Source organism: Convolutriloba macropyga, chromosome 3 (genome assembly GCF_964194025.1).
Source record: "Convolutriloba macropyga chromosome 3, txConMacr16.3, whole genome shotgun sequence".
NCBI lineage: Eukaryota > Metazoa > Xenacoelomorpha > Acoela > Convolutidae > Convolutriloba > Convolutriloba macropyga.
The window spans coordinates 1,019,038-1,042,218 of NC_134470.1; the positions used below are offsets into that span (position 1 = coordinate 1,019,038).

The following is a 23,181-nucleotide window of genomic DNA, read 5'->3' on the forward strand; positions in this document are numbered from 1 at the left end:
AACAATCTGGTAAAAAGCCATCAGCGTTCTATGTTTTTGCTCATTGAAAGACATAATTAAAGGACCAGAAAATCCACGTCAAAATACAAATCAAGCTTTTGTGATAAAGCGTTTGCTGTAAAAAATGATGATTTTTTTAGTCATGAAAAACACACAGAAAAACCCCTTTATAAATAAAAATCATTTTGGGCAGAAAGAGAACCATTTATGAAAGATGCTAGGCAGAGGACGTCCTGTTTGTGGTTCTTAATAGGCAGAGAAAGATAAAGAGAAATTTGGTTTATGGGTTACAATAAGCAGAGAAAGACTCCCCTGCTGGGAGTCTTTCCAAAATATTGTGGACAAGCAGAGAAAGACATGTTGTTCTTATATCTTGATGAGCAGAAAGAGATCCATTTATAAATCAGGATGTGCTGATCAGGAACTGTTTATGTCTGATGATGGGCCAGAAATGAACCGTTTGCGAATCATAATGACAAGAAAAATACCCGTTTATAAACCATGATTGGCAGAGAAGGACCCGTTTAGGGATCATGATGCGCAAAGAAAGACCGGCTTCAGAATGTTGGGCGGGAAAGAGCCCTTTATAATATTGATGGATAGAGAAAGATTGTTTTATGAATTAATATGGGCAGAAAAAGTGCAGAAGTTTTTATCTGAAATTTAAGTTGAACAACCTATAAAATGCCGTAAATATTTCACTAGGGATAGTGTAAAAAACATAATGAAAACGCAATGTTTCATAACTGAATTTATCGGCCCGGTAAGTCCGCGTCTATTTTTTTGTAATTAGCGACTGCGTTTAATTGCTTACATTTTTGTTTTGCTAATAACGGTTTTTAAGGTGAGGTTGTGGAAAAATGTATAAGTGCCTATTACCTTTTATAAATTATTCTCTCACTGCAATATCTAAACCAAAGTCGAGAACATTTAACTTACATCTGCCACAAAAATTTAAAGTTTGCGAGTTACAAGGTATGGCTTTCATCTCAAAACTCTAACTATAAATTCCACGCGTACAATGGTCGTAAAGACTCACGAAAATGAAAAATTTTTCACAGGCGCGTGGAGGTCGAGTATAATGGATGTCCTTGATTATTTTTAAGTGTATCTGTGTTAGCATGTCACACTACAAGCTCATAAAGTTGCTGAGATTTTGCAATTGCTATATAACATCAGTTAATTTGATGTTTGAGATTTTTTAAGCTTCATGAGTCTGTGTGACCAAACTGTGCGTTATTGTATACTGATAAGAGCTGGAACTGTGACTATTAAAGTATATTCACTAAAATGTCCCAGGGCATCCGTTATTGATGGTCATAAGCAGGAAGGGGGTTGCGGGGGGGGGGGGTTATGACGTACATCTACTTTCTAGTTCCAAAACTTGGCTTAAAAACATATATTGAATAATTTAATGACCCGGTTTTTCTTAACTAAAGTATTTGGATATCCGTACAACTATGGCTTCTAGAAGTCGTGAGATACAACGTCAATAATATAATCTTTTCCAAAGTCGAGCATAGCTTCTGAATTGTAAAAGGGTGCCATTTCGTCTGTGGTCTGTGGGTCCACCCCGCATATTTTGCGCAGGTGTTTATGGAGAGTCCAAAATAGGGCGGAGTTGACGTTGTCAATTGAGATCTCTTCTGGTATTTTATGACAGTGCATAGTGTTAGTGTTTGTCTGTCTGTGGTGGTAAATGCTGAATTCTGCTCCTGGTTTCGAAGAGTCTAGTTTGGCTACTGAGTCGCCTAAAAATCATTCCCGGGTTGAGAAATTTTCTAAAGAATATGTAATAAACGCACTGAAGTGCCATACTGAATTTTCAAAAAAACCTCAGCGCAAACGCCTTACATAATAATAAGCTGAAATATGCTAAAATGTGCTGAAATGCGCTGAACCTTTTGTAAGAAAAGCGCTCAAATCCGCTAAATTTTCAAAAACTTAGATCGGTACTCAAAAAATTTGACCGCATTTTTGATCTGTACTCGCGTTGCTTGAGTCTCGAACCCTTCGTTACTGTTTGTTAGTCAACAACCAATACACTGTGCTATTGCCTAACTGACATTTGTCTTCAACTTTCACCTAATTTCAGCGCATTTCGTACAAAAATGCGCTGAAACGGCGCCTACATCTCGACCCGGGTTGCTAACTGTTATCAACATCCGTCCGATACAAGCGGAACTTATCTTGATACACCTTGCAAAGACATGATTATCACAGCAATGCGAGCCCCAACTAAAAAGATTGATCAAAAACGGTCAAAATGTTGGGGGAATTCACAGTTTTTGTTCGGGTTTGAACGTTTTTGCCCAGTAAATTTGCAAAATGAACGGTTTTGATTGTTTTTCAAATGATCGTTTTTGATTGATTTTTTACGAGAATGCCGCTTCTGAAAATTTATTTAAGAAACAAAGTTTTTTTAAACGTTTGTGAACGTCTTTGACCGCATTATTGCTGAGCAGTTACGGAAATATTGCTGAGCAGTTTCTATTAACTTAGCTTCATTCTGTTAAATTTTAAATCACGTTTTTGGATGCGAGCTTATAACCAAACATTTCGAGCCTTTTTGTTGAAAATTTACGATTGAACTGACTTGCAGATAAAGCCAAAAAAGTTTGGTTAAATTGCTTTGGTATTTGAATTTAGCGTTTGTCAATAATGGGTTATCGTATCGTCTTAGAAAGCGTCATAGAGGGATTGGAGTTAAGTGATATACCTTAAACAAACAGATTACTGAACAATAGCATATTGAGCTGTTAAAATCCTAAAAACTTAGCCAAAGTGTACATGCACATCAAAGAAAAACCAGGTGAATAATCAAATCAGGTCAGTTTTTGAAGTCCCTGAAGTGAACTTAATTTTGAGTAGAATTTGCTAGTCCAGAATTACAAATTGCATTTTGTTAAGTTTTGCCAGAGAAAAACACGCGGTACGGTCAAACTCGAAAACCCAACAGGGCAATTTATGGTTTTTGATTTTGAAATATGTGAACTAAAGTTATATAGAGACAAAATAAACGCAACACGGTCAACTTTTTTAGATTTTTCAGCTTTTGCAACTCACGAATCCTTTAAAAATTTTAAAAGCGAATTACTTCCAACAGCCTATGTCTAGAAGCTAATCTTTGGCATGCAACTAGTTTTCACATTACAATTTCTATAAATATCCGCCCATAGAATTTTGAATTCTAAGCCACGAGAAATAAATTACTAAAAGACGTATCCGAGAATTTTGCGCAGCTATTGCTCACGTTCTAAAAATGAAATTGAATGCTTTTGTTTACAAAAACGTCCAAAGGTCGTTGCTCGTAGGAGGAAGTGAACATTTAACAATGGTTGTCAACAGTACAAGACGCAGCATGATTTGTTTGCATATCAAACACAGCCCTATTTCTCGGGTCAACAGTAATATTTAAGAGGATAAAATAAGGTTGCTAATGATATCGGAAGTTTGGTTGAGAATAAAATGCATCGTAGGTACAATTAATCAACTAATACACAAGATAAAAGGGTCAAAGCGAGACACAGAGTACGAGAATCAAATTGAAAAACGATTTAAGAAATATTATGGCTGTGAATGTATTAAGAACGTACTAAATAAGTCTACCCAAGTTTCAATCAAGTTTTTTTCTGTAAAGTTTTTTATCTAAGGGTTCATCAAGAAACAGATACCTGATCAGCCAAAAATAGCAGTGTTTTGCCGTGTTAAAATATATACTCAAGTTGCAACCCAACAAACAAAAATTACAGCCAAGGTCATTCTTCTTCGGATTAGGCAAAACTTGAATATTGATTGTCAGCAGCAATGACGGAGAATGATTTCGTTTCATAGTAATTACATCCCTCCTACGGAATATGAAAAATTTAAATTTCAAGCTGCATCGTTTTCCTAAGAAATTAAGGTTTGTTTGCTAAATGATATCAGCGGTTTAGTTGAGAATAAATGACAACAGAGGTACAATTAATACACAGAGCAAGAGAGGCACCGTGACTAAACTTGTTGTGAAATTTTCTAAATAGAAGACGAATTGGAACACTGATTTTTGTAATTATGATATTTAGGAAGTGAGGTACGGTTTATTTTGATGTGCTGTTAACTATTGTAAATTGTCTTGAAACTGTATATTTCCGTTGAAGTGCAAATAATTTTTTTAATCTCTGTTATCTATGTAACAAGAATTCATACTACGAACCTTTTTGGAAATAATTTATGTCCGATACAATCTAATTTCAACTGCGTACTTGGGTGGAAGAGCGGAACTAGCAGAACAAAAAAGTAGCGCTTCTTTTTTCAATTCAAAACCTTTATTTCATTTTGCTTCATCGATCTGTGCAGCTTAGCAGAATTTCAGAAGACGACAGAATTATTTTAAAATTTCCATCTTTCTCTCAAAAATACTTGTTTTATATGATACATGCGACAAAAACTGATGTCATTTTTATGTTAGATCTTTTCATAACCGTTTTCCGATCGAGCGTTGTATTTTCATACGTCCGGGGCTAGACCAGGGTATAATTATTTGATTTACTGAATTTAACAGTAACAATTGAGAGACAATTTTATGCTGTAAAAATATGAATTATAGATGGTCATGTTCCAAGTGGTGGGGCAGGCGGGAGTTAAATGGGGTCATTTATAAAATTATGTAGTTATTGACGTACCTGTGAATAGAATGAGAACAGACGGGTCCATCGGAATAGTTGAGAATATTCTGTCCAGAGCCCTCTTAGTCTTGGCAACTACCTCTCGTTCACACTTGTCTATCGTTATCACTATTATCAAGTGGTCCAACTTACTCCTGGAAAAAGAAGTGTTCATTTCTCATTTCAGAATCGTAAACAACTCGACAAAAAAGTTACGTAACCAAAGAATAGTAAACAAACAATGAAAGCATGATTAAATGGCAAGGTAAATGCCAGTTTGTTATAACTTCTTTTAAAATCGCCATTTGGCTTGATTACTCAATCCTTCATTTCAATTTAGTAAATAACAATAAATTTTTTCTCGAGTTGTTTACACTTCTGTTCAAATTTTAAAATATTTTTTTATCTTGATCTAAAATTGGCATATGTTTAATAAAATTAACTGAAACAACCGCCCTTAATCGTGGACCATATACAGGCCATTTTAGAAAGCGACCTCCCTCAAATTGATGAACAAAAAATGGAAACCCGGAGTATAGTTTCATGGTATAAATGTACTGAGTCAGTGCATTCCATTTGTAAAACCAATATGCAGTACTGACTAATTGTATATCAAGTTGTTTCTTCAAAAAAATTCTCTGTCAAGAGAAAAATCATACTATTTTTGAAATTTTCGAAAATCTTACATGTTGAGGCCGAAATGTTAGAAAAACCAGTTACGTGCCCCTAAAAACTAGGAGAACGACACGTTGCGTTAAATATAGCGATTCCGCGCCCCCTCCGATACAATCCCCCAATAATTCGGTGAAATGCGGGTAGAAACTGGTCGAAATGGCCCGTTAATTTGGTGCGAAATGGCCCGAAATGGGTCGAAATTGTCGAAATGGCCCGTTAGTTCAGTGAAATAGGTGAAGGCCACCCCCCCCCCTCCCTCCTGTATAATCCCTAGATTTTTGACTGGTCAGAGTATATTCATAGAAGCAAATTTTTTGTCTGATTTTTTGTCTGCGCAGGGTAAAAAGTGACATGATCATAATATGGCAAGTGTAAGAAAATAGAATTGAAATATCATGATTCAGTACTGATTTACTCTGAGCGTGCACTCCGGGAACCACACGAAAGTTAAAGCTAGCCAGCTTATATTTAGTTTCAAATTTGAGACTTTCCAAGCAAAGATTTTTCATAGGACTTATTAGATAATGGCGCAATAAAACACTCTTTGTGAATGGCTTCTTTTATTCAATAATTTTCTCTTTTATTGGATGGAAGACGCTTTAAATAAAGCTACCCTTCAATTGGCTCTGAATCTATTAAGAAAAGATCTCTTAGGGTGGAAAAAATTTCAGACAATTAATTGACTATATTGAAAAACTTAGAATAACTTCAGTAAAAAAGCTTCAGTATTTTCTTTTTCCCTGTCTTCGTGTGTATGAATTCGTGCATTACAGGCTGCTGACGTCAAATCACCGACGCTCTGTGCAAATACGACAGGATTGTGTAATTCAAGAAAAGGGCGAAAATGATCCTTGATCCTTAACTTCTGAAACCAAATTTCAAAATTCATTTAATTTTGTTTTGTCAAAATTATCAAAATAAGATATCATTTATCAAAAATATCAGTGTTTTAAGGTATTACAAAATGTAGTGAGTTTAATGTAGTATCTGGTGTTCTGGTTGTTGTAAGACATTAAAGGTAAAAGAAAATCATTTCATCCTGAAGGTTCGAAAATTACCTCAAAGCTATTAAACTATCAAACGAACACTAAATCTATAATCCACACGGAGAAAGATCTATAACTGTATAGATATTGGACGTTATCAGATCATATATAATGATTTGCTATTCGTAAATATAATGATTTGCTCTTCGTTAAAATGTCAAAAATTTTGATGGAAACTGTCATAACACTAAATCTGACCCACATAGAGAGATTTATAAATATAGAAATACACAAACATAATCATGCGGAAACTTCCCGATTTGCAGTTCGTTAACTTGTCGTGTGAAAAATAGAAGATTAATTGTGATTAACACTAAATCTAATCTTCATTAGTACACATGGAGAGATCTATATAACTATGTGAACTTAACTGGCTCGTCTTCTCCCGATTAGTTCTTCTCTTGAAACAACAAAAAATAAACCACAGTAAGTTGGATATTGATTATTCTTATATTATTTCACGGAATCTGCGCATAAAACTTCTATCTCTTGTTTCTAGTCCCAACCAAGTGACATCTATCAAATACGGTTCAAATTTTATCATTGCACGCTAACATACGTTGTTGGGGAACTAAAACCTGTACGCGCAAGCGGGGGAAGGGTTTGTATGTCTTGAAACCGTTCTCTCCACAAACCCGTGTCCAGCATTGCACAGGAGAGATAAAAATCTTGATTAATATCAGATGGTTTTAGACATCAGGATTCGTAATACATTATCTGAATAATTATAATTTTCAATATATTTTTGTAATTGAATTGCTGCATTGTGATGAAGTAAATACAATGAAACGGGTTTGTTCAAACCCGTTTGAATGGAGAAGTGGGAAAATGCGAAGGGACAATGACAAAAAGAACCCAGAACAAACACAGATTCAAAATATTGAAGGAATCTTGCAAGAAATTCTTGTAAGATTTGACTGGGCTCATAATTAGGGTAGGTTGACAAAAGCAGTAAGCAGTAGAGTGTGCCGACAAAAACTTTCAAATTTTCAGCAATGTCATCAAATGAAGCTTTTATTTAATCAGTCATTATAAACACGCTCAGCTGATAGAGACACGAAGGCTTACAATATGCATACTATGATGAGAACAATTGGTTTTTCCCCCAAATATAGACCACACCTGCTCGCCCACCCGCCTAGAGGGCCTACAGCGTGTAGTTAGCTACTCGTTCCCTAATTATCATAAATATAGATATCATTGAAGGCTATATTTAGAGGATGGGGTGCTTTGACGGGAAATAATCAACATATTGTTCATACATTGCAACATTTTCCAAAAAAATTTAAAGAAATAGCTTTTCGTGACAGAAACGAGAACGTCACAATCTTTTTGTTGATGAGACATACGATAAGAATAATAAAAATAATAATTAATAAAGCCGATCGATTAAAAATTTAATAACCGGGGGCGTTTTTTTCTCTCATCCTCCAATTGTTTAAGCAATGTAAATAATTGGGGGCATTTTTTTCAACCCAAGGGGCTATGATAACTTCTGATGAGCTAATTTTAGTGAGGTTATCTTTTATCATTTTATCTTTTATTCTTGTTATTGTTATCCATTTTAACCTGTTGTGATAATTTATTGAGAAGTCTGCGTTCAAAACCCTGATAGAGCAACAGATTTTCTTCTAATCATTGAGCTGCATTACTCAGCAGTAAACAATATTGTGTCGCCCTAATTTTTTTTACCAATCATTCGTCCAAACATTTATGATCTTTTTGGTCACGCTGTTCAGTTTCTTTCTCTTCGCAAAGCCGCCTGCTTAAGTTGATCATGGCATCCCTATTTTTTATTCCACGTTCAAAACTTAAAACAAGTGGGACTGATTCCTCTTTTCCTCACTCAATTTTAAGGGAATTGTTTTACCTTGGCGTTCTCACTAATGAATACAGCAAAGTACACGCAAAGTAAAGAGGGGGGGGAGGGGGGGGGAGGAAGGGTATTCCTGTCAATTGTTTTGAGTAACTGCAATATTGCAGAGAGACTATCGATAAACAGCAATTGCGAAGATCACTGATGATAAATATTTCGATCACAGTTTACCTTCGAAAAACGCACAATGCAGTTAAAAAAATTTCAAATTCTTTTCATTAGGATTTTTTGGGATCAATATTTTATTGAGCAAGCTGTTACCACATATGAACATATCCATTTAAAAAAATCAATTTTAAAAAAATCAATTAAAGAAGGCTATTTTTATTGCTACCATGGCTCACTTTAAATATCTTTGAAATCCAGTTTACAAAAAAAACATTTTTTTGTTGTTTTTGTTCGGCAATTCAGCTTAGATGTAGTGTAACTATAGTAAAGCAAAACAAGAAAAAAATGTTTAAAAAACTTACAAATGGTTAAATTTACAAACGCTGCTAAAATTGCAATCAAAGCAAGGGTGCAATATGCCAGGAATGTTTTTGTTTTTGCTTTGAATGTTTGAATTTTCGGATCTATTCTGTACCCCCCCCCCCCCAAGAATTTTTCACGCCCCTAGTTACAAAATATATGTTGTTATATAGCACGTTACGATGTAAAAATTTAAAGCGTGCGCATGGGGAGCGTAAAAGATATAAACCCACTAAGCTAGGATCCGAATTTTCATACTTCTTTGAATAATCTGAAAATGTTGTACGTTTCGAAACAAATCAGCGTAAGCTTTCTTTCTTAATTTGACTAATGCGAGCATGCAAAAAGAAATTATTTGTCGAAAACATCTTGAATTTTTTCTAAAAATTGTTTTTCTCTGAAGAATAGAACTTACTCTTTGAATAGTAGTTGATAAGTGTCTAGAAATAGAGTGCAGTTTTCATTCCAGTCCTTGTCATTTGCCTTGAACAGACCGTAGTTGAAGTTTGTCATCTTTTCCTTAATACCAAAAATCAGGTTAGAAGAACTTTTCGGTAACCTTATCTGAAAAGAAGTGCTTATTTGGTACCATTGTAAGAATAAATAGGCGCTAAATGATATTTTGGATGATATGTTGCAACCCCCCTTCACCCAGATTATAGAGCATATAATTTTTACATAGTAATGTGCTATGTAACAAAACCATACTTTGCAGGTGGGGATCATAGATGCCCCCCATTTTTTTTGCTTATGAGCATAAAATTCCAAAAGGAGTTCAGGGTGTAAGTTTATCACAATTCAGAAATACGCCCTGACCTTAGCCAGTTCGACCTTCATGTTGGGGTGCCAGTTGATCATTCTACTCATAAAGTACTGCTTTTTCATGGCCAGACTTGTTAGGAAGACATTCTGTGCTGTGAGTTTGTTCCCACCCTCCTTCTTCTCTCCTCCCTCTCCTTCTTTGGACTGTTTTGAGACATTCTCTTTGTCACTCATGGCATCTTTTCCATCTTCTGACTTTGACAGACTGCTCTCGGCACGTTTCGGAATTCCGCCTATTTTGCACAACATTACTTCCCAGTGAAATGAAACTTGATTCACCATGCAAGATCTTGATAGCTCTCGCAAAATTTGAAACATCTTGTCAAGCTATTGATAGGCAAAATTTTCTAGGAATACCTTAACGATCTTGTCAAGACATATCGAGAAAAATTTTTTGGCTTTAACCTGCTCAAATCATGATGAATCTTGACACATAGAAAAAGCCATTGTTGAAGCAAATAAGATATGCAAATACACTTTTCGAATACAATTTACAGTTTAAAATAGCTAAAATTATTAAATAACACTTATAGCTTAGGATTAGAACCAAAATTTTGCCAATGTTTTATGTAGAAAAATATTATTTGGCCTAGATATTGCTTTTGCAAGACTCATTGTTATTTGAGAAATTCTTAAGTGCTACAATAATATTTTTTATTGATTTATTTATATGAGCTTCAGTTATCGTTCTTAATTTCTTTAAGCAAGGTCCTGGTTTCGATTAAACTCATCTTTTTGATTTTGTTTACTTTTGATGGCATTTGAGGGCCTTATGGCTCACATATCATGTATTTCTATTGAACACAATGACAAACCCAAAAAATGTGACAACTCATCTATTTAAACTTAAATGTTTAAGGCACAGTAGAAACGGGTGAAAACTCAAACAGTGAAAAAGACAAATTTGTGAAAAAAATTAGTAAGCAAAACCATCCAAAAATTAAGCTTGGAATACCTCGTAAGGACTATAAAACGAAATAAAGAAATTAAAAACATAATAAAAACAGAGAAACACTTAATAACTTGGAGCCAGATCAAAATGTTTCAAAGTCCCTTGCAAAACATTTTATAAAGGAAAGAAGAAAGGAATTAAAAGTAAAAGGCAGAAAAGGAAAACAAGAAACTAACACAAAACTGTAAAACAAAGGTGGATGCGGATGTCTTGGGGTATGACTCGAGGCGTTAGCTGAAGCCACTCAAAGTGAAAAAGAATAAAAACAAACAGAATAAGAAGAAAATTCAAAACAAAGGTGGATGCGGATATCTTGGGGTATGACTCGAGGCGTTAGCTGAAGCCATTCAAAGTGCAAAAGTATAAAAACAAACAAAATTAGGGCAAAATTCAAAACAGCGGTGGATGCGGATGTCTTGGGGTATGAATCGAGGCGTTAGCTGAGACCACTAAAAGTGAAAAAGAATAAAAAAAAAATTGAAAAAGAATAAAAACAAACAAAATTTGGACAAAATTCAAAACAAAGGTAGATGCGGATGTCTTGGGGTATGACTTGAGGCGTTAGTTGAAGCCATTCAAAGTGCAAAAGTAAAAAAACAAACAAAATTAGGGCAAAATTCAAAACAGCGGTGGATGCGGATGTCTTGGGGTATGAATCGAGGCGTTAGCTGAAACCACTTAAAGTGAAAAAGAATAAAAACAAATTAAAAAGAATAAAAACGAACAAAACTTGAACAAAATTCAAAACAAAGGTAGATGCGAATGTCTTGGGGTATGACTCAAGGCGTTAGTTGAAGCCGTTCAAAGTGAAGAAGAACAAAAACAAACAAAATTTGGACAAAATTCAAAACAAAGGTGGATGCGGATGTCTTGGGGTATGACTCGAGGCGTTAGCTGAAGCCATTCAACGTGAAAAAGAATAAAAACAAACAAAATTAGGGCAAAATTCAAAACAGCGGTGGATGCGGATGTCTTGGGGTATGAATTGAGGCGTTAGCTGAGACCACTAAAAGTGAAAAAGAATAAAAAACAAATTGAAAAAGAATAAAAACAAACAAAATTTGGACAAAATTCAAAACAAAGGTAGATGCGGATGTCTTGGGGTATGACTCGAGGCGTTAGCTGAAGCCATTCAAAGTGCAAAAGTATAAAAACAAACAAAATTAGAGCATAATTCAAAACAGCGGTGGATGCGGATGTCTTGGGGTAGGAATCGAGGCGTTAGCTGAAACCACTTAAAGTGAAAAAGAGTAAAAACAAATTGAAAAAGAATAAAAACGAACAAAACTTGAACAAAATTCAAAACAAAGGTAGATGCGAATGTCTTGGGGTATGACTCAAGGCGTTAGTTGAAGCCGTTCAAAGTGAAGAAGAACAAAAACAAACAAAATTTGGACAAAATTCAAAACAAAGGGGATGCGGATGTCTTGGGGTATGAATCGAGGCGTTAGCTGAGACCACTAAAAGTGAAAAAGAATAAAAAACAAATTGAAAAAGAATAAAAACAAACAAAATTTGGACAAAATTCAAAACAAAGGTAGATGCGGATGTCTTGGGGTATGACTCGAGGCGTTAGCTGAAGCCATTCAAAGCGCAAAAGTATAAAAACAAACAAAATTAGGGCAAAATTCAAAACAGCGGTGGATGCGGATGTCTTGGGGTATGAATCGAGGCGTTAGCTGAAACCACTTAAAGTGAAAAAGAATAAAAACAAATTAAAAAGAATAAAAACGAACAAAACTTGAACAAAATTCAAAACAAAGGTAGATGCGAATGTCTTGGGGTATGACTCAAGGCGTTAGTTGAAGCCGTTCAAAGTGAAGAAGAACAAAAACAAACAAAATTTGGACAAAATTCAAAACAAAGGGGGATGCGGATGTCTTGGGGTATGACTCGAGGCGTTAGCTGAAGCCATTCAACGTGAAAAAGAATAAAAACAAACAAAATTCGGATAAAATTTAAATCAAAGTTTGATGCGGATGTCTTGGGATATGACTCGAGGCGTTAGCTGAAGCCATTCAAAATGAAAAAGAATGAAAGCAAAACTAGGGCAGAATTCAAAAACACACTGCCCGGGCTAAACTCTGGTTAGGTTTTTTATAGAAAATATTCTCAAATCAAAATGTAGAAAAATATAGAATAAATGACACACCACCCAAGAGAAAATTGAAATCTAACTTAATTTTTTTTAGCGCGCCCCCACAGACCGCAGAAAGAAAGGACCAAAACTGTTGATGACTGATCAGTGTGGGAGACTAGACTGATCACGGGAATCAGTCTAGGTCTTGAAGCTGATCTAACTCCAGGGTACCAGTAAAAGAGGGCAGCATGATCGTGGAAATCATGCTGAGGCCTTGATACTGGCCCCATACTCTAACTCCAGGGCGCCAGTAAGGGAGGGCAGCATGATCGCGGGAATCATGCTGAGGCCTTGATACTAGCCCCATACTCTAACTCCAGGGCGCCAGTAAGGGAGGGCAGCATGATCGCGGGAATCATTCTGAGGCCTTGATACTGGTCCCACACTCTGTTCCCGCTTGGGAACAACCACTCACCCCCGCAAGTGCAAAAATAACCGCCTCAAAAAGAGGTATAAACTACAAGCCTTTGTACCCTCAGTGCACAAGCCGGCTGCTCGTCCTCTGAAAGGGAGGGCTGGCTGTCAATGGTGCACTGAGGTTGCCTCTCTTTCTCTTTCTCTTTATAAACATCAAAATCAATGACAAGTCGTCGTACTCTCAGCGCATAAGCCGGTTGCTGGTTCCCTGAAAAGGGGACTGGCTGCCGGTGGTGCACTGAGGGTGTCTCTCTTCTTTCCTTCTTCTTTTTCTTTTCTCTTTGTCTTTTCCTTCGTTCCTCTTCTCTAAAGACCCTACTCCTTCAATCTCTCCCCCACTCCCTCTCTCCCAAACTCCCTCTAAAACAGCCTTCCTGTCACCCCCACGCCCCCTCCGTTCTTCCACAAAGCATAACAAAGACCCAAGAAACTCCACAACCAAGTATTCCATCCAAACCAACCCCCCTGCCTCCCTCCTCCAGACAAGCACCCAATTAAAACCACAAGAAACCAACGTAATTACCAAAACCGAATGCAAACCAAAGTGAAAGCGCGGTTTAAAAGGTGGTGTAAACTACCACCTGAGAAATCGCAATTAGCAGTTCACTGCTAATTGAACACATTAGATTAGCGATTAACAGCGAAAAAGACCAATTTGTAGAGTACTTGCGATAAAGTGTGCGTTTTTTTCCATTTTTTTCTCTTGGTCTTGTTAATAAAGTGTTAGTATTCTCAATGAACAGTGAATTTTTTTGATGGAAAGAGCTTACTCGAATAACCAATGGTCTAAATATTCGAAAAAATATTTTGAGTAGCGGGATTGGCTGAACGTTAAGTGAGACTATAAGCAGCAATTTGCTTGGCGAATTATGATATTGCCATGTACTCCCTTAATTATTCATTAGAGAACATGAAAATTAAAAGCATTTTTCTATTTGCATCTGAAAAAGACTCTGTTTCCGAGTTACTTTGGACTGGGATTAGACAAAATTTGCTGGACAACCCCATCGTGGACAGCTAGTGCAACAAAAATTAGCGACGAAATTTATTTTTCCCCTTGCTCATAGAAAAACAAAAGAAATAAAAAAAATACTCAACAAAATCTGCAAAAAGGTTGATGACGAATGCCTATGTTTCGTTTGGGGTCAACAAAAGACGCCTGATACGTCTGTAAATTTGACGCAGCAGCCGTTTCTAATAAAGGATTAACTGTCTTCAGTACTTAAAATTTATAACAACTTTACATTACGTGGTCAATGTCGGAAAAATTGTGTATATTGTAGAATTTAGTTCCTGCGTAGTTTATTGACACCTTTGTTAGTCGCAACTTTATCGTTCACACCCAGAACTTTTGCGGGTAAAATAAATAGGTCCTAATTTTGACAGGTCTCGAATACAAATATGCGTCTTAACATTAGGGCTAATGAAACAAACACTTAGGACTCAAATACCTTGTTCTAACAAAGATAAGACCGAATTAGCACACAAATGACCAATAATACCAAAAGTGGAGTTTTGCACGGCAAATAACACCTGATAAGAGGCACACAAAATTGTGGCGCGATTTAGAGCAAGGCAAATAAGACCTAGATTATTCGAGTTGGGAAACCTCGGTGTCATTCACTTTAAAACTTAGCCTGCTGAAACTCCAATCAAAGGAAAAGGAAATCAATTTGGTGCCCTTATATCTTCTTTTTTTTGTTCATTAAAACTGAACATATCTATTTGCTATTATTGGCCTTGCTCCATATTAGCCTTGTTCGCCAGGCTTTAAAATTTAACTTACTCGCAGTATGGACGGCAAAATTGTTAAAGCGCGACATGGAAGGGCCCCGATAAAACTACCTCCAGTGGCTGGCAAAACGCCACGGGCAGAGCATATTCGAAACTCCAAAACGAAGGCAAAGAGGCGAACAAAAAGCGGCAAGTCTAACAATGGAAAGAAGACCCTCGCAGCGAAATCAGACGATCAATCACAGCAATCAAGCAAGCAACAACAGCCACCAAACGGTCAACAACAACAGCAATACGAACAACAGCATCAACGAGCATGTGATAGCGACTTGTCCGACGACGAAAAAACCGAGCAACAAGCGCTATTGGAGATAAAGAAGAAAGTGCAAATCGAGCGTCCATATGCAGTGTAAAAGCGAACTTTAATTTAACTTAGATATCTGTCATGTGTCTGCTAGTCCGGGTTAATAAATTATGTCATCTAAATTGAACAACTTACCCCTCATTTTTTTTGCTTAACACGAGTAACAATAAAACAATGCATTGTTCCACCACTCATGCCGGCCTTTAAGTAAATTCCTCCTCTATTTGGGTCCATTTTATTTCCAGCGTAGCAATCCCAGTGGGCTTGCTCGAACTCATCGGTGTCATAAAACATGTAAATATTAGTTCTAAAGGTTCGGGCTAGCATTCTCAAATCTGTTGTTGTAACGAAATTAAGGTCATCTGGGCCATTAATAAGAGGGGCAGCGCCCATCAGATTTAATAAATAGCGGTCCGGGCCTTCTTTCCGTAAAGAACGAATTATTACTTCAATTTTTCCGCCTTGATTAGGGTTTCTGGTCAAAATTGTGCTAAGTGCAGCGCACACGCAATTGTAATCGGGATCAATAGTGTCCACAGTTTTAGGGATAAAATAAGTAGGATCTAACGAAGGGGCGTTCTTGAAACAATTGCTTTCCAGTAACGGCCTTTCGTTAATAACTAGTCCTAGTTCGTAACAGATTCTATCCAGTGTAGAGCGAGAAGCATGAACTAAGGGACCGGTGAAACGTTGATGAATAATTTGTTCATTGCAATAATCACAGTTGCGTACTACTTCCCGAACAATAAACCGGGCTCCTTGGACATCGTAGGATTGTTTAACAAGCCGCTCGAGTTTGACTGCTTTAATATGCTCATGGTCCCGATGTAGTTTTTGGATAATAAAGTTGCATTCCTCGAATGCAATACTTTGGGTCCGGTCTTTTTATTAAATAGAGTTAGTTTTGGTTTGTTGTAGCGACTACATAATTGTTTAAAATGGTGCTTTTTCTGTCGATTAAAATTGACATCTTCTAGAAATGTTCCACGACGATGAAATTTGAGAATAGACTGATATAATTGGAAATCCATTGGCGCTCTAAGTTAGTAGGTAAATGAAAGCTAGTAGGAATTAAGGTTTAATGAATTTGTTAGTTGGTGATTTACTAGTTCATTGGTATTTACATAAGTTCATTGGCAAACAAGAATTGGGGTGCACACCTTGACTGAGTTATCAGAGCATGAAATATTGATCTGCAACTCTCTGGTACAGCTTCAGGGCCCCTTTTGTCCCAAATCCAAGCGTCCATATTTTTGCGACCCCCCCCCCCGCAAGTCCTGAAAACCCTACTTCCCCAAGTCCGATCACCATGAAATTTTAACTGATCACTCCCGGGACAATTTCTTACACATTGAGAAAAACAACGGGCTTTTTCCTGTACCCGAAACCGTTCTTTTGGCTTTTAAAGTAAACAAAGAAAAAAGATGAAAGATTAGTTTCTTATACTCCTTTGAAAGAAACGACATTTTTTTTCAGAGTCAAAACATTTTACCAAGGCCTCGTTCAGAGTGGAAAGTTGGGATAAAATACCTTTCAATCCCAAAGTATTCGCACTGAAACCATTCCTCAAGGGAATAAGGGACAGAAAGAGCTAAGTTTTATTTTTCTTTTGATGACTCTAGGGAAATGGTTAAAGTTTTATTTAGAACGGAACACTACTGGAGCTTAAATGGGAAACAAAGATATCATAGTTTAAATTGGATGCGTATTCGTTACTTAGGAGGGAAAAAGCAAGCGTGCGGAAAAATTGCACACATATTGCTCAGCATGAAACATGGATTGTGCCATATTCTGAAATTATCAAACCGAGTTAAACACGCAGCTCCGGTCATCTCGAACAAACATCAACATAAGATAAGTGGCATCTTGTGACTGACCTTCCACGCCAACCATAACACTTACACGTTAGGTCAGAATGTTCTAAAAGGAACGACACGTTACGTTTTGCTGATAAAAAGCTGGTAAGGTTGAGTACCCTTAGGCACAAGAAAAACGACCAGAGAGAGATTTGCGAATCTGAAAAGCAGTAGTTCGTTAATTAAGTTAGTTATAGTTTGAGAGACGAAGTTGACGCGTGAGTTCAACTTTCCTAGAAGAAAATAAGTGTTGAAAAGAGCGATTAATCGATCTTTCGGATTAGCTTAAATTACTCTGACTTAGTGGAATCGGGATTCTTCCAACTGTTGTAAGTTGTTTATGATTCTTAAATTTGAATAACAGGAGAATATTTGATTGTGTTCATTAATTCTCTAATCCGTAATTATTTATTCTGGGCATAACTCTTAGCTTCAATTCAACGAGGCAAAGAACCGATATATACTTGGTTGTTTTAGTAACTACATTTCGACAACTTATTATTTTCATTATTGGAAAGGAAATTAATTATTGTGCGCAGCAAATATTTTTTTTACAGCTTTGAGAGAGCACAGGGGACAAAACTCTATACTTAATTGTCAGACGGACTCACTTTTCTTCGAAGAACCTTTCAAATTTGATAGAGTTTTGGGCGCTAGTCAGTCCCCAGCTAGAAGCCTTCTAACGATAAAAATACAAAATTCTACAGTGGCGCTCCTGGGTGGGCTCTCTGACAGATTAAAATAGATTAGTTTTTACGAAGTTGGGTCTCAATCCAAGGTGTGTACAACATACTTCCACAAAACTGGATTCAATACTCGCCCAAAGAAGCGAAGAACACGTACCCGAATTCCCGAGTACAAATCAATTAACTCAAACCAGAAGTCGGGCTGATAGATTGAGAGAACTACTCAGACTCCGGAGAGATCGCGAAGTAAGACAAGAAGTGGGTTCGCAAAATTTAGAAGAGCACTCTAGTTGAAGTGGTTAAACAATTACATAACGAAAATGAAGTTGCAAGCTGAAGATATACAACGAATTGCCGAAGCAGCCATTCAAGCTGCGGACGCACTGAATGGTCAAGGACTGTATGGGCGAGGTGCACGCCAACCCGATCGTTTCCCTAATCCGATATACAAAACTTGGGTGGATTGGAAAAAACATTTTGTATGCATTGTTGAGTCGAATCGTTGGGATGAAGAACAAGCAATGGCTTGTGTCCCAACCTGCCTCACAGGCTGGGCTCTTGACGAATACACTGCAATGCCCAACCACTTTCGAGAACAGGAAGATGGACATCCGGCACCTACTCTGGAGAGGATGTTTGAGTACTTAGACCCTCGAATGATGCCATTCCGAAACCAACGAACTGCTCGAGCCGAGTTCAAAAACCTTATTCAAGGTGAAAAGGAGGGAATTCAGGAATTTTCCAGGAGAATACGGTCCATCCGAGAGGTAGCGAACCATAACATGAATGCTGCAACCCGTGACGATATGAACCGTGAACAGTTTATTGATGGACTCTACGACGCTGAAATCCAAGAACTTTTACTTAGAGAAGATCCCCAAAACTTCTCGGCTGCTATAAATAGGGCACTGAGACTTGATGCTGTAGCACGTAACTCTTGTATGCGACAGCGACGAAGGTTAGCGTACTTAAGATCAGTTGTTGAAAACCCCGTTGAGATTCAGGGGAATACTCAGAGTAATGAATTGATGCAGAGAGGCAATGCATCCAGAGTGTTCGCAACTGCTGAGAATTCTACGGATCTTTCGGGGTCTGTCAACGCTAAGATTGATCAACTAGTAAACACTCAGGCCGAGTTTATGAAGAATATGTCAAATATGATGAGCAAATTTGTGACGTCAGTAATTCCGAAGCAATACGAGGTCCCACATAGTGACAATAAGGAAAGCGACGAGAAACGTCTGTACAATCCTTATCCGCCTGATAGCCGTTACGGTCAACAATTCATCAGTCCAAAACCGAACAATGCGCAGTACAGTGGTGTACCAGCGCAACAAAACAGCCTCGGCAGACGATTAGCAGTTGCAGGAAGGCAGTGTTTCCAATGTGGTCAGGAAGGTCATTTTGTTAAGGATTGCCCGGAGCGCCAAACCCAACAACAGACCGGTCCTTTAAACTACTAGAGGCCGGGAGGGCCACAGTTTTTCGTAAAGAAGGCTTTATCCCGGCCGAATTCAAAGCAAATAGGCTAAAAGACAATGATAATGCAAATTTTGACGCAAGAAAAGTTAAATTTTGCGACGAAAAGGCCAAACAACAGCACGTAGCAACAAATACAACCGCCATAGACGACAAGAAAAAGTTTGATTCGTCGGATTTTGATGAGGGTTCCGAAGCAGCCGTGGTTGATGGAATAGTGAACGACTCGATAACGGAAATATTGATTGATACGGGGGCATCAACAAATCTAATACAAGCAGAAAAACTCTTCAGCTTGGATCGCTTTGCGAGAATTTTGCCATATAAAGGCCGCTTAGAGTCAGCCGATGGAAAGACCATAAATGTTCTTGGTCGCGCAGTATTGGAGTTAAAGTTGGGTTCTATTTGTGAGGAAATACACGTTCTAGTGTTGCAGAACTTGAAGCCTCAGATGATACTTGGCCTCAAGGAAATGAAACGCCATGGTTGTACAATTGACTTTAGATCAAACGAAATGTGGACAGGCAGCAAAGAAAGTTCGGCGGTGGTAATGCGCATGGTTTCTCTGACTGCAGTTGGCAGCTACCGTTACTGTCGCGAAACTGAAATTGACCCGTCAATGCAGGATACAAAGTTTGTCAGCGATCATCAGCTGCAGGCAGTTACTGGCGCTAGTCCCAAAGAAACTGACTATCTCATGGCAGCGCAACTCTCTAGAGAAACACAGGTCAAATATTCAGAAAGCAATTATCTAAGTGAAACCGAAGATGAGGAATGGACAGACACTGATGACGAGGTTTTGAATTGGGTTGCTCACACTGTCTATAAAGCCCAAGATCATCCCACTCTAGACCAGGAAGTTGATCAAATTTTGGAATTATCTGCACCGGGCGTTTCTGGTGTTGCTCTCGATCGGCTGAGAACGCTAGTGCGAGAATATCGGGATGTATTTGCGTTGAAAAACAATGAACTTGGATGCACTGACATTGTTCAGCATCAAATTGACACAGGTGATACTCCACCCATCAAAAAAGCTCCGCATCGTATTTCACCGGCCAAGATACCTATTATCCAAGAAGAACTGAAGAGCATGCTGGAGAAGGGAGTCATTCAGCCTTCATCGAGTCCCTACAGCGCTCCTATTGTGCTTCAGAAGAAAAAGGATGGTAGTTGGAGGTTCTGCGTGGACTACCGCGACCTTAACGATGTTACGGTGAAAGACGCCTTTCCTATACCAAAAATAGATCAGAGTTTCGATGCTTTGAGGGGAGCAAAATTTTTTTCTTCTCTCGATTTAGCAAGTGGCTACTGGCAGGTACCGGTTGCATCAGAGGATAGACAGAAAACAGCTTTCGTCACACCTGATGGTGGACTGTATGGATACATTAAAATGCCTTTTGGTCTATCTAATGCCCCCGGGACCTTTCAAAGGCTTATGAACAATCTTTTCAAAGATCACCTCTGGAAGTGGGTTCTAATCTTTCTTGATGATGTTTTGGCGTACGATTCGACTGAGGAAGAACACTTCAAACACATTGAAGTTATATTCAAACTGTTGCGAGCAGCAAACTTGAAACTTAAGCCCAAGAAATGCAGACTTCTTCAGCAAAAAGTTGTATACCTCAGTCATGTTATCGATAAAGATGGAGCTCGACCAGACCCTCAAAAAATTGCTGCTGTCAGAGAATGGCCAGAGCCAAAAACCGTTAAACAAGTACGGTCATTCGTTGGATTTTGCAATTACTATCGGCGCTTTGTGAAGGACTTTGCACAAATTGCTCGTCCCTTACATGAACTAACAAAGAAAAACGCTCGATTTGAGTGGACTCCCTGTTGTCAAATGGCATTCGATCGACTGCGGCTCGAACTAGCTACAGCACCTGTCCTACAGTTTCCTCGGTATGACTGCCCCTTTATCATTGACACAGATGCAAGCAACGTCAGTCTGGGTGCAGTACTTTCAAATTTCATTGATGGCGTGGAACATCCTATAGTATTTGCAAGTAGGAGCCTGAGTAAGACCGAAACTATGTACTCTACAACGAAGCGGGAAGCCCTGGCGGTAGTTCAGGCTCTGAAATGGTTCAAACATTATATATGGGGACTCAGTTTTGTCATACGTACAGATCACGCCAGCTTAAAATGGCTATTCAGGCAAAATGCAGACGGCATGACGTTCAGAATGCTCCAACATTTGCAAGAGTTCAATTACGAAATTGTTCATCGCGCGGGCAACAAACATGCCAATGCGGATGGGTTGTCTCGGATGACGGAAGAAGAGCCTGAATGGGAGCCGGGCGAAAAAGAACAGGTAACGGGGCAGTGTCCCGAACCTCAAGAAATTGAGGAAGCCCTAAAAAGGGTACGTGAACGTTGTGCTATGGTTGACGCTATTACAGAAACCATTGATGACGAAAACGAAGAGGGGGTCGCCATAACATGGACTCGCACAGACTCAGACATAGAACGGTTGCAGCAGGAAGATGAGGCAATCAGCCGTATTTTGTACTGGGCACCAAAAGGATCAGAAAGTAGCTGCTCGCCTCTGGGCCCTAACCTAATTCCAAAAGAACAGGCAGTTCAGCATGGACCTGAAGTAGTAGCCTACTGGTCAAGGTGGTCAGAGCTTGTTCTTAAGAATCGAGTTTTGTACAGGAAATGGTTTCAACCAGAGAAAAACGAACCCCATTTGCAGCTGATTGTACCTGTTTCTTGCAGAAAAGAAATTTTGGATCAACTTCACACTTCCCCCGTGAGTGGAGGTCATTTCAAAGTAGAAAAAACACTGTTGCGAATCAGGCAGAGGTTCTGGTGGCCCTTCATGAGGCGTGACATAGAGAAAAAACTTTCTTGGTGTCTTCCATGTGCAGCTCGGACCACGGCAGGCAGGCAACGTACCGCAGAATTAAGTCCCTTCAAAGTTGGTATTCGCTTTCACACGGTTGCTGCTGATATACTAGGACCAGTTACACTAGCCGCACGGTCAAGAGCGAAGTACATTCTTGTTATGACGGATTTGTTCACAAAATATGCCATCAGTGTTCCACTTGTTGTAACCGAAGCAAAAGATGTGGCAAAAGAAATTGTAGAATGCTGGGTCCTTCATTTTGGTGTGCCCGATGTACTTCACACTGACCAAGGAAAAAACTTTGGAAGTGACTTGATTAAAGAACTCTGTAAATTGCTTAAAATGGACAAAACAAGAACATCTCCGTATCACCTTCAGGGAAATGGTCAAGTGGAACGACATAACTGTGTAATTGCCGATGTTCTCTCAAAATATTGCGCTGAAAACCCTCGAGATTGGGACACAATGCTGCCTTATGTCAATTTGGTCTATAATACGACTATTCATAGGACAACAGGAGCCACTCCGTTTAGTCTCGACTATGGACAGGAGTGCCAATATCCTATTGATCTGTTCTACCCGAAGCCCCACGATCAAGAACGGACCCAGAACGAGTTTGTTGACTGGCTCCATAGGCAATTCAGGGAGGCCCATTCTCATGCACGGGAACTTTTGGGAGTAAATCAAAACCGACAGAAAGATCAATTTCATAAGAAAGTTTTTGGAAAACCATACGAAGTCGATGACAAAGTTTGGGTTTTCTCAAAACATAAAGCTAAATCAAAAAAATTTTTCTTTCCATGGGAGGGACCGTACATTGTCCTTGAGAGAACTTCGGAAGTTAATTACAAAGTTAGTAAACCCCAAAGGCGTGATAAATGGCGAATCTTCCACTACAATCTCCTCAAACCATTCGTGGAAGAGGAACCGGAAACGAGCGAGTGCAGAGCCACACCGTTTCGTTCGACGAATTTTTACGAGGAACCACTGGAAATTGACGAGTGGGAGCAATTGCATCCAGACCCAATTCCCCGGCCGCCGATACTGGTGCCAAGAAATCGGATTCAAGTCCCGCAGCCTGCCGTGCGACAGGAAGATGGAGTGATCAATAATCCTATAGTCGAGCAGTCAGCTGATCAATTGGGCGGTCAGGCCGCCCCGGATTCCAATAG

The 23,181-nt window shown here is 38.5% G+C and overlaps 1 protein-coding gene across 1 annotated transcript; it reads right to left on the bottom strand.

Moving 5' to 3' along the window:
• Positions 1 to 1,384: 1,384 nt before the first annotated feature.
• On the bottom strand, positions 1,385 to 9,778 carry LOC142336773 (uncharacterized). The gene is made up of 4 exons (XM_075385689.1): positions 9,528 to 9,778; positions 9,127 to 9,230; positions 4,665 to 4,801; positions 1,385 to 1,751 (listed from the first exon to the last, which is right to left on the bottom strand). The coding sequence occupies exons 1-4, from the start codon at positions 9,705 to 9,707 to the stop codon at positions 1,468 to 1,470; spliced, it is 705 nt and encodes a 234-aa protein (XP_075241804.1). The 5' UTR covers positions 9,708 to 9,778; the 3' UTR covers positions 1,385 to 1,467.
• Between the last annotated feature and the right edge of the window lie 13,403 nt (positions 9,779 to 23,181).

What these genes read in the sequence shown, in the direction of transcription:
- LOC142336773 (XM_075385689.1), bottom strand. Translation starts at nt 9,707, where the DNA reads ATGAGTGACAAAGAGAATGTCTCAAAACAGTCCAAAGAAGGAGAGGGA. An exon ending in TGAAGGTCGAACTGGCTAAG is followed by an intron (nt 9,231 to 9,527) that starts GTCAGGGCGTAT and finishes TTTGGTATTAAG; the next exon opens with GAAAAGATGACAAACTTCAA. An exon ending in TGTTCTCATTCTATTCACAG is followed by an intron (nt 1,752 to 4,664) that starts GTACGTCAATAA and finishes AATGATTTTTAG; the next exon opens with GCGACTCAGTAGCCAAACTA.